The sequence below is a fragment of the Dendrobium catenatum genome, unplaced genomic scaffold (genome assembly GCF_001605985.2).
Source record: "Dendrobium catenatum unplaced genomic scaffold, ASM160598v2 fragScaff_scaffold_1199, whole genome shotgun sequence".
In the NCBI taxonomy this organism is placed as follows: Eukaryota; Viridiplantae; Streptophyta; class Magnoliopsida; order Asparagales; family Orchidaceae; genus Dendrobium; species Dendrobium catenatum.
Window position 1 is genome coordinate 1,222,185 of NW_021319661.1, and position 12,044 is coordinate 1,234,228.

Genomic DNA, 12,044 nt, shown 5'->3' on the forward strand with positions numbered 1-12,044 from the left:
TATTAATTTATGTTCAAAATCTAAGCTTTACATTCAACAGTGTTAACGCAGCATTATTTGGCGTTTTATAATTTTAAATCTTCAATAAATCTATTTTAGCATGACTCCTATTGCTCACAATTTCGTTGTCATTGATATTGTTTTGCACTGTATTTAAAGATAATGCAATAGTGTTGATGTTGCCATCTGCATCTAACCTAAATTGCAAAAGCTCTGAACATTTATATCTTTTTAATAATATTTCATTTAATTTTGTAAAATCATTATTTATATTAAGCACTATTGTTTTTTATTGTAATATACATAATTTAATGAAAACTTCAATATAATTTCAATATCTCACTGTCCAAGTTTATTAAAACAAGCAACATATTAAAAAAAAAGAAGAAAAATGATCATTTGATTTTTTACTAAGGATTAAAATGATTTAAAATTATATTAAAGGATAATTTATTTTTTTAATTTAAAAAGAAATTAAAATAGATATATATTATGAGAGTTAAAAAAAAAATGATCTTGTTATATAATTTAAAATTATTTTTAATATTTTACAAGAAGTTAAGATCATTTTAAAACAAAACCTTGAGAACAAGCCGAAGGGACTGGCCGGACCGGGCCAACAGGGCCCACCGGTTCGTTACCTGAATATTTCACTTAGGACTCCTAAAACCAAACAAGAACTTTTTTGGCGGATTTTCCGTTGATAGGATCGTAGCCCACGATAGGGCCAAACGATAGAACTCTTCTGGTCGTCTTTCTCAAGAATTCCACCATGGCTTTGAGCTCGGAGGTCGATCTGGAACGTCTAAACATAGAGGATTACCTCTCGTCTGACTCTATTCAAGAGCCTTCCAAGAAGCTCCAACTGTACCTTCCTCGTTTCTCTATCTCTAGATTTTGGTTTTGGTTTGGAGTTTTGTGAGACATCGTCTTCTGAATTCTCAAGCCCTAATTAGATTTTTGGTTAGTAGGAAGGATTTGCTGGACATAGCTCCGACGTTAACCGAGGCTGCGGGCGCAATCGTTGATGTGAGTTTAGCTTTTGGATATAGAACTTCGGATTTCTGTTGGTTCATTGTGCTTAGCAATAACCGAATTTTTTACGCCGACTAGCTCTGAATTACTTTTTGTTTTTTTTGGATATTGTAGGATTCGTTCACTCGCTGCTTTAAATCGAATCCTCCTGAGCCATGGAATTGGAATGTATATTTGTTTCCTTTGTGGTGCATGGGGGTGGTGTTCAGATATGGGATTCTTTTTCCATTAAGGTGAGAAATTTTGTAATTGTGGCGACATGGCGTGCTTAGAGATGTGATTTGTCTGGAAAGCATTATGAATTACCTTCTATGAAAACTTTGTATTTTGGAGTCATGTTTTGTAAAATGAAGGCCAGCTAACATTCTTGTTTTGAAATTTAAGCTATTTGCATTCTTTGTTCACATTAGATTTCTACTCTTACATGCCACGCACACATACAAATTTGGGATTGAATACGTTTTTTTTATTTGTGTAGAGTCGCAATCCTTGCAGTTGGGTGGATCATATTTTTTGCAGCCTTTCTTCCGGTACATTTCTTAGCGTCTGGGCATAGCAAATGGAGGCGTTATATAGAGGTTTGATCCCTAGCTATTTCTCTTCTTAAGTAGATTTAGGGAGTGACAATTTTATGTTCGATTTTGATATACAATTAATGTTGCAGATATTTGACAGACTTGGTGTTTTGTTTTTATATTAAACCCTTGTTTGGTCCAAGCAATAAAAAGTTATCATCAATTGTTCCTATGCGGTTTGCTTTGAGAAACTCTTAAACCTGCTGTAATAACCTAAAATTTTAAAAATAATTTTAAAATGAAATTATGGACTGAAGCTTTGCGGCGCTGTACTTGCAGGCACAGAAGTGCTGGGAAGTGCCGGAACAACGTCATCACGACGCTGAGCTTTCTGGAAATTTTAAAAATAAATTAGGCCGCTGCAACGCATTTCTCTTTCACATGCATTTCTACGGCGCTGGGTCTTGGGCACTGTGGCGCCATACTTTAAAATGATTTTTTATATAAATATTCCTTCCATCATTCCTCCCCCTCCCTCATTTCATTCCTTGCCAGGGAGAAGAAAAGAAGGAAGAGATAAAAAAAGGGGAGAGAGGAGAGGAGAGAAAATCTTTCAGGACTTTTTTTTTCCCTTTATTCTTATTATAAAAGTTATTTTGATCATAGTAAGAGACTTTTACTCTGTATCTGTTTTCAATGATTTCGAGTTCAATACATTTTCTCTCTCTTAAAAGTGATAAAAGGGCAAAATATCCTGTTTCACTGAATTTTCATCGTGTAATTTTTGATAGATGATGTATATCATTTTTAGGAAATTTTGATTGATTTATATTGACCTTTTACCAGGTTGACTTATATGACGTTTTACAATAAATGAGTAGGGAAAATGTTGACTGTAAAATGATCAAATGCTACTTTACTGAATCTAGATATGAGATGCACAACATGCATATTGATGCAGTACAGTCACAGTATATGGTGACAGCTTACCATCACGTGCACATGCTGTTTGCTCCACTCGCTCATTACGTTTTACTACATTACCACTCTTTCTCATCAGTAGTTCTTTTATTTCTTTTACAAGCTATTTACATTGAGACAAATAGGCTTAGCTATACTTAGGGCTGCAAATGAGCCGAGCCGAGCCGAGCCGAGTATGTGCGTGTTCATGTTTGAGTTCGTTTATTATCATCTTGTTCAAGTTTGGCTCAAGTTTGATTCGAGATTTTGTGTTTGTGTTCAAGCTTGGTTCGTTTAAATTAATGGGTGTTCATGTTCGACTCATGTTTGGTTCATGTTCGGTTTAGGGCCATTTTGTGATTATATATAGCGAAGTTTTTTAAACTATTATTAAACGCCCCAAGTATCCTTGCACATGCACCATAATTTGTATACACATAGATACACAAAAAGGATAAGTAAAATCATTCACCCGTATAGGCCCCGACGAACATGTTATAAGTACAAACGTGGCGTCTAGGGTTGCTGCGCGGATCAATAAGTGAATTCAAGTTCGAAGCCGATCCTTCTATACGGATCAATAGGAGTTGACAGGGTTCGAACCATCAAAGAAATAGACGGTTGTGGTAACCGGTATATTTGTTTTAATACATTCATATTAGGCCTTCAAGACCTATAATAAAGAGAATTCACTAATAAAGGCATAAAGCCTATGAAATCTGATCTTCCTAAACAGGTAAATAGGAGTCGTCAGGGTTCAAACTATTAAATAAATATGTGGTCACGAGGTCGATTAGAATATTTATTTTATACATTCATATTAGACCTTCAAGACCTTTTATAAGAAAGATTCATCAATAAAATCATTCACCCGCATGGGGCCCTGACGAACATGTTATGGATACACACGTGACGTCTAGGGATGCTGCGCGGGTTAATAAATAAACCTAAGTTTGATCCCGATCCTTCTATGCAGGTAGATAGGAGTCGACATGACTCGAACCATTAAATAAATATACGGTCGTGAGGTCAATCGGGATATTTATTTTATACATTCATATTAGGCCTTTAAAGCTTCTAATAAAGAAAATTTATTCGCAAAAGCATAAAGTCTATGAAACTTAATCATCTGTCGACAACTCGATAGAGTCAACAAGTTTTATCCATAAAATATAAATATTTTCAAATGGAAATGATCCCAAATACCCCGATGATGGTCGTGTTGAATGTTTATTTCATTCGAAGGGGTTCACAAATACTTTTAAATGTCTCCCAAATATCCATAAAATCCAAAAAAAAAACTCCAAAAGTCCCAAAGTCTAGATATTTAAAATTGAAATCTAATCATAAAACACTTAAAGCCAAATTCATCCACCCTCCGTAATAGTTTGCCGATGTGGACAAATTAAAATTTACTTCAGTTCACATAGAGCTAATGCTTAGTCGAAATATCACTAAGATCCATTCTCAAACAATCTCCTGCCAATAAGAATGTGGTATGTGTCCTCTGACCGGCGATTTTGCCTCCAAATGGCACAGCAAGATAAATGGTTATGACCCGGGACCCTTTGAACCGAGTGGTTTTGCTGCCAAATGACATCACGAAATATCGATTATGGACAGAGCCAATACGCTCCTTAGTGGCATCAATCCTTGATATATGAATCAATATAATATGATCCATAGGGCACAAAGCCCTCTATTAGCTAAGGTGGATTCAAATTTGTCTCCTTAAACAAACATTTATCTCAGGTCTACAAGGTTCCCTTGGACGAAGCAACCCAGGGCTGCCGACAAGGATCCTTCTGTCAGGTTGGGTCGACTACCTCCTTTGACTAAGTAGATCAGAGGCCATGATGGCCCGAGGATGGAATCATGCGATCTTGATTGGGTTCATTATCCATTCCCCCACCATCCGGTTTAAGTGCAAGATAGTGAAAATTTCAATTTTAAATATCAAACTTCTCAAATATCTCAATCCAAATTTTCCAAACATTCAAACTTTTTAAATATCATGCTCATGTTGCTACTATATGCCAGATAACACGTATTTCCTTCGTATCTGATCGACGACTAGCCTTAATCGAAAGTTCTCTCTCGTGATCGAGAGAGGTAATTAACTATAGGGGCTTGTGCCTATAAGAAACCAAAACTCAGATCATAAAGTCCTCGTAAAATGAGGGTGAAATCTCTGGGTAGTGTCTTATCTACAAACCCATCTACCTTCCCAAAATTTACACCATAACTTAATTCAATTAAAACTCTCCCAAAGAAAAAGCAAGCGGGCGGAGGCCAGGGCCGAATTTTCGGAGTCCACAGATTTATGGTAAACAAACTCGTTTACGAACATATATAATGAGTATTCGTGAGCCACCAAATGAACTCATTTACGAACAAACGATCTATGATTCATCTTATATTTGTTTAGAGAGTGAGTTGTTTGTGATTTTAGGCGGATGCAAGAAATAAAAATAAATTATTAAACAATTTTAGATAGGATTAGTGAAATTAAATTATTAATTTAACAATATGTATTTTTTAAACACTAATATAATCCTAATCGAGCTTCTAAGCCGGTCTCTAATCGAGCTTGTTTACGAGCATTAAACGATACCGTTCATGAACATAAATGAATTGAACGTCAAGTTGTTCAAGCTCTCGTTTATTTAGCTATCGAGTATTTATCAAAAGTGTTCATGCTCGTTCGTTTATCTTATCAAACGAACATGAACGAGCTGTTATTGAGCTGAGCCACGAGTAGTTCGTCGAACGCTCAATTCATTTATAGCCTTAGCTATAGTAATATTAGAGGCCTTACAGTATGATATATATAGAAGATGAAAGCAAAAGAAGAAGAACAGAATAACATATTTTACTGTTTTCTCGCTCATGTGAGATATTGCCTAGGTAGCTTGTGTTTTTGCAGGGTCTTATAACTGGGTATGACACCAAATTGGTATTAGAGATCAGTAGTTTGGGTTGGCACTGATGGAAGAGAGTAGCCGAAGAGCAGCTTCTAATGAAGAATGAAACTTAGAAGCACTGTGGGCGGTGCAAACCACTTTCTCCAAGCAGCTATCATAAATTTCTTCCGATTTTAAGTGCATCACCATAGACATTAGGAGAGAACTCTAAGCCCATGATAGTCATGGCCATAACCTTCGTCGAGCGCCACAGGCAATTGGACCTCAAGCGGTTCGGATAAATGAAGGCAAAGAGCGCATTGGGAGGAAAAACCTTGCCTCGATTCTAGAAATGTCTAATTTTGAAGAGAAAAGAGATCAATTTCAGCCGATCCAACCATTTAATTTGAAAGAAGATGAGTGTGATTATCCGAACGAAACCAAGAGGTGGAGGGACAGGAATCCTAGACAACAACATGAGTTTTGAATCAAATTGGATATCCCCTTCTTCAAGGCCATTGCACACTGAGGAGCCAGCGCATAGTGGATGCAGGTCAGGCGAAATCGATGACGAGAAGGCAAAGGATATGTCAGAAGTTGGACAAGAATGAAGCAATTAATGAGATCACACTTCCTCCGAACCTATTATGAGTAGCTGTTATATGTTAGGTTCCAACATTGTGTCCAGGGAAGTAGAACTGTTAGCGAGTACACTGAAGAGTTTTACATATTAAGTGCTCGCAATAAGCTCAACAAATCGGACACACAACTCATCGCTCGTTGCATTAGAGGCTTAAAGGAGGCCATACAAGACAAACTGGAACTCAATTCCATTTGGACTTTGTCACAAGCTGTCAATTTTTCCCTTAAGGCGGAAATTTAGCTGGCTAGGCGTTCCCGGAACTTTACTTATAGACAGAAATGCTGTGAACATCCGTTTGAAGCGAAGCCGACTGGACATACCTCGAAGACCATTACGAGTCAACCATCACCCAATGCGGGTCCATCCGCCGTGCCTGATTCGAAGCTACCGCCCAAATCGAGAATGCTTGTGAAGGAGAATCCGTATTCGAGACCCTCAACCGTGAAGTGCTTTTGAAGCTTTCAGACCAGTCACAAGTCTAATAAGTGTCCCACCAGACCGCAGATCCATGTTGCTGAAGGGGAGTTGGAGGATCTGATTGTTAACTCAACTGAAGAAACAGAGCCAGAAATGGAAGACCTGGTGGCGGATGAAGGTGAAAATGTTGTGTTATAAAAAAACTTTTGTTGGCACCACGACAACCCAACAATTCCCAACTCAATGGGTTGGCCCAACCTGCCCCCTCCTGCTGCCCCTGCTACCGTATCCCATATATATTACAACTAGTAAAAAGTTCTAGTGCTCGTCTAACTGTGAGGATGCTATAAACTTGCAAAAGATTTGTCTTCATTTAATGACTTTTAATTGGTTGATTATGCTATATTTCTTATATTTTTTGATAAATAACTTTGATTGTATTTCTAGAGGGCATTGGTGGAGATGATTTGTGGCTTTTTTGTTACTTCGTGGACTGGGGTCGTTAAGTATCACGGGCCTCGTCCTAGCATGAGACCACATCAGGTTATTTTTCTATGTGAGCTTAAGTGAATATTACCCATCTCTGTGATATCAATTATTCTATAATTTAAATACAACTTCCTTACTGTGAGCAGGTATTTGTTGCCAATCATACTTCCATGATTGACTTTATCATTTTAGAACAGATGTCTGCTTTTGCGGTTATAATGCAAAAACATCCAGGATGGGTTGGTATGTTGCAATTCTGGTGTTTTGTAATTTATTCAATAACTAGGCATTTCTCAAAACTAATACCTTTTGTTCCCTGATTCAGGTTTCATTCAGACACATATCTTGGAAAGTGTAGGTTGTATTTGGTTCAACCGGACCGAGGCCAAAGATCGTGAAATAGTGGCAAGAAAGTATGACACTCCTTATTCTTTGTGCATTAAGTATTGGCATTTATAAACCGGTGTCAATTTCTTTAATTGCACCGTATGGACCTTCTCAGATTAAGGCAACATGTTCAAGGTGCTGACACCAATCCTCTTCTAATATTTCCAGAAGGAACCTGTGTAAACAATCAGTATACTGTAATGTTCAAAAAGGTTGATACCCATTCCCTTTCATATAGCAGGCTATAGATAAATGAAATTTTACTTGCTTATATGTTAATATGAGTTGTGCTGTTATTCTGAAAGAGTGCTTTGTCTCAGCTGTATATCCAAGGATGCATGCTAACCGCAAATCCTTTACTTCTTTTACATAATCTCTCTTCTAGATATTGCCTATAAAAAAAGTTTGTCTTCAAAAAGTTTTCACATAAAGCTTGATTCAATGTTATTTATATCCTTGCTGTTAGTTTTATGAAGAAAGATATGCACCGCGTGTGATGCGGGTCCCCTTTCATCCTCACAAAATGTATGCAGTCCTCACTCGTCCACTCCCTATGATCTCGTGTTAGTTGCAACTTGCAAGCCATCCATCTCCCTATGGTTCTTCAATTGTCATGTAATCCCAACACCGAATGTAATTTTTATTATCATGTAATAACTAAAGGGATTGCATTCGTGTGGACGACTTTCTGCTCTACATGATTTTAGCGATATCTTGTCAATTTTTGTTAATATAAATTTGAAGGGATTTGCGATTATAATATTAAAGGTATTTTATTTTATTTTCCACTTTGATGCAATTAATAATTAGTTGGATGGAATTCTCTATAGCCTTCTAAATTTTAATGGAAGCTGTCTTCTTATATTAGTGTAAGATTTATTTTCTTATCTGGTGACATTTTATCTTTCTTGCTTTATTCTTTAATTTTGGTAATTGTTTTGCTTATTTGATTGAGTATTATTAAAGCACAAACTAAATTTTTGAATTTCAGTGTGAGCTTCCGATCAAAATGTGATTTTTTTTTTCATAATCTTGACTTTAAATGCATGAATTTTATTGGACTACTAGTAATTTATCACTAGGATGAATTTTTTATATTTTTTCCAAGTTTCATCAAAAGAGATAAATATTTGTTTAAATTCATGGTTTGTAAATTACAAATTTGAATATATTCATATAACTTTGTGCATCACATCATAAATTTGTAGGAAACTCTTGATTCTAACAACTTATAGATCATACGTGGTATCAGACCCTGAAGGTGCATTATTGGGCCACTAAAAGTAAGACATGATATTTGGGTTAATTAGCAAAATAATAGCATACAACAACAACATCAAACTTTTATCCCACTACGTGGGGTCGGATACATAAATCCTTTTTTGTCTGTTTTTATCCTGTTAATGGTTAAATTATCATTTAAATCTTATATAAAAAATGTCATTTCTAATATTTTCTAACCAAGTCTTCTTAGATCCATATCTACCTCTCTTAACATAGGCCAAATCTAATATATATAATCTCCTAATTGGGTCATCATAAAGCCAACATTTTATGTGACCAAACCATCTAGGACAATTCTCTCTAATCTTATCTACCACTGGAGCTACTGCAACCTTTTCACGTGTATGTTCGTTTCTCATTCTATATCTAAGACTAAAGCCACTCATCCACATAAGCATCATCATCTCTGCAATTATATGCTTCTCTTTTAATGGCCAACATTCTGCGCCATAAAGCATTGTAGGTCTCACCACCATCTTATAGAATTTTCCCTTAAGTTTGAGGGCTACTTTTCTATCACACAACAGGCCCGATGCATTCCTCCACTTCAACCATCCAATTTGAATTCTACTAATAATATCCACATCTATTTCACCATCACTCTGGACAATAGACTCGAGATATCTAAAACATGTACTCTTATTAATGCTTGATCGCCCAAAGTTACAATCCCCTATTAGATCTATTACTACTAAAATTACACTATATGTATTCGGTTTTAGATCTACTCAAATGAAAACCTTTTGACTCTAAGGTTGACCTCCATAATTCAAGTTTACCTTCAACTCCTCTAGTCTTATCAATAAGAAGAATATCATCAGCAAAATAATAGCATGATGTAAATTAAATAAATTGAATGAATGGTTCTGAACAACTTTAATGTGCTTATCAAAAGGTTTAGAAATACATTCTTACATTCATTCTAGAGGTAAAATCTTAGAAAATATTTAATTTAGATTGATAATTTGGAAGAATTGAATGTCAATATATTTGTTTCCAAAATAGTGGAATATGCTAAATTAAAATTAGTGGGACATTCTCAATAATTTTGATGATGAATTACTGCTAAATCTACATGTTTGATATCAGGGGCGGATCCAACTCCTTTTTTTAGGGTGGGCAAAAAAAAAAAAAATTTTTTGGATGGGCAAAGATGTTTAGGATTGATAAAATTAGGACAAAAAAATTTTTTTAGGGGGGGCAAAATGCCCAAAATACCCAAAATATTCTAAAAAATTCACTCTAAATATTAAAAAAAAAAATTTGAGGGTGGGCAAAGGGTGGGCATTTGCCCACCCTTAGGCCAATGTGGATCCGCCTATGTTTGATATAAAATATAAACTTAAATAGTTATATTTATCATTTAATAAATATATGGACCAACTATATGATCAATTTAAGAATTGCAAACAAGTTGATTATGATGTATTTTAATATTATGCAAGATTTAAAATTCTTTAAGCATATTATTTGTTAATAGACTATCATGCAATCATTATATGTTTCATTAAAGGTCTTAGTGAATAAATAAGTATGAATTAAATTACCTTTTCCCAGTGTCATTAGATGAGGCTTTAAATAAAGCTTTTGAGATTGATATTTCTAGTAGGACTGCTGAATTTATGTTTAATTTCTCTAAAAATTTATTATCACTCCTCTAAAACCCTTCAAACACACTAGCACGAGAATCACTTACAGTTGATCTTGATCATATTGAAAGTTCATGATTATTCTTTTAATGATAAGTTAGATTTAGCGTTATAATGTAATTCTATATCTATTTTTGTTAAATCTAAGGAGATGTTTGGTTGACTAAAAAAGGAATGTAGTGTAAAAGAAATGTGGTGTAAAAGAAATACTTTGAAATTATTTTGAAGAATGTAAAGTAAATGCAAGTGTATGATTTTTTTTTTGGTTTGAAGTAATGAATGGCGGCAGTGGTGGTGGCCGACTGTGGGTAGCGGCATCGACCGACAGTGGCGGTCGACATTGGTAGCGGCCATGGTTGTTGGCGATGGGTGGAGGTAGCGGCTACTGGTGGTGGACAACAGGTGGCAGCAGTGGTGGGCATCAGTCATGCAAGCTTGCTTATGGTGTAAATGATTCTCACTCAAAACTGGATGAGTTTGGTTTACTTCAAAAATAAACTAAAATGATTTACACTATATTTACTTTACTTTGCTCCATTTTGTATTCCAACCTAACACCAAAATTTTCAAAACTCTTGCATTAAGAATTCTTTACACCACTTTGTATTCCAACCAAACAACCCCTAAATAAGTACCTATAGTAGACAATATTTAGGAATATGAGTCTATACTTGTACAAGAGTTAGGATTTGAGTCTAAGATCAAAATTTAGTATGAATCATAATCAATTTAGCAATTTAATAATATAACTATTGATAAATTATCCATTGAAATTATCCTATGATGAGCGGTCGTGATGAAATTGATTTTATTTTTTATTCTTAATTTTTTTTTTATGTATAATTTCATAAAAGGAGCTTACTTGATAAATCTAAATTACTTCCATTTTAAAGAAATTATTAATTATGATTTTCTTAAAGAAGACTTGAAATTTAAATTTTTATCTATCTTGTCAAATTTAAATGTGCATAATTAATCAATAATAAATTTTGAGCCATTTGTGTTGGTTTTCCTCGAAGAGGTTGGTCGTCCATATGAGTGTATCATATTTTATTGTATTTCACATCAATTTTTTCTCTTGGAATTTTCTATAATGTCATTATCAGTAGTTGTTATGAAGCATATTAGTATTTTAGTATTTTTTAGTATTTATGTTATATCATATTAACCCTACCGGAGAGGGTGTGGGAGGAGGTGACAATGAATTTCATCGAAGGATTGCTGCATTCAGAGAAATTTACAGTGATACTGGTAGTAGTGGACCGCCTGAGCAAGTATGCACACTTCATCCCTCTGAAGCATCCTTACACCGCAGTCTCTGTGGCTACTACTTTCAAACGGAGGTGGTGTGCATATATGAATTTCTAGAATCCATTGTGTCAGATAGAGTCAAGGTGTTCCTCATTCATTTCTTGAAGGAGCCGTTCTATTTATAGGGGACAATTTTAAAGAGGAGCACAACATCCCATCCCCAGACAAATGGCCAGACGGAGGTGGTCAACAGAAGCATGGAAACCTATTTGTGATGCTTTGTCTCACAGCTGAGGTGAGCGATAGGAAATCACACACCTTCTTCACTACCCCCGATTTTGACAGAAGACATGGAGGCCATTTTGAAACCCCTGGGAGTAGAAGGGGTGTGCCGAGGGGAAACATGGGCACAGGAGGTACTAATCAAGTGGAAGGGTTTATGGGAGTGCGAAACCACATGGGAGCCATACGAGATGATCAAGATACAATTCCCATCCCTCGACCTTGAGCT

General features: G+C 35.5%; 1 protein-coding gene across 3 annotated transcripts in view; it reads left to right on the top strand.

Moving 5' to 3' along the window:
* The first annotated feature begins 617 nt into the window (after positions 1 to 617).
* LOC110106581 (glycerol-3-phosphate acyltransferase 9) overlaps positions 618 to 12,044 on the top strand; it is a 25,200-nt gene continuing 13,773 nt past the window's right edge. The window contains exons 1-8 of one of the 3 annotated variants that reach the window (XM_028698999.1): positions 618 to 867; positions 969 to 1,029; positions 1,150 to 1,268; positions 1,514 to 1,613; positions 6,921 to 7,016; positions 7,109 to 7,205; positions 7,288 to 7,375; positions 7,465 to 7,561. In XM_028698999.1, the coding sequence (XP_028554832.1) occupies positions 773 to 867; positions 969 to 1,029; positions 1,150 to 1,268; positions 1,514 to 1,613; positions 6,921 to 7,016; positions 7,109 to 7,205; positions 7,288 to 7,375; positions 7,465 to 7,561 (753 nt within the window). In that variant the 5' untranslated portion in view covers positions 618 to 772. The remainder of the gene's footprint in view (positions 868 to 968; positions 1,030 to 1,149; positions 1,269 to 1,513; positions 1,614 to 6,920; positions 7,017 to 7,108; positions 7,206 to 7,287; positions 7,376 to 7,464; positions 7,562 to 12,044) is intronic. The other 2 variants (XM_020836520.2, XM_020836521.2) reach the window with 2 other exon arrangements.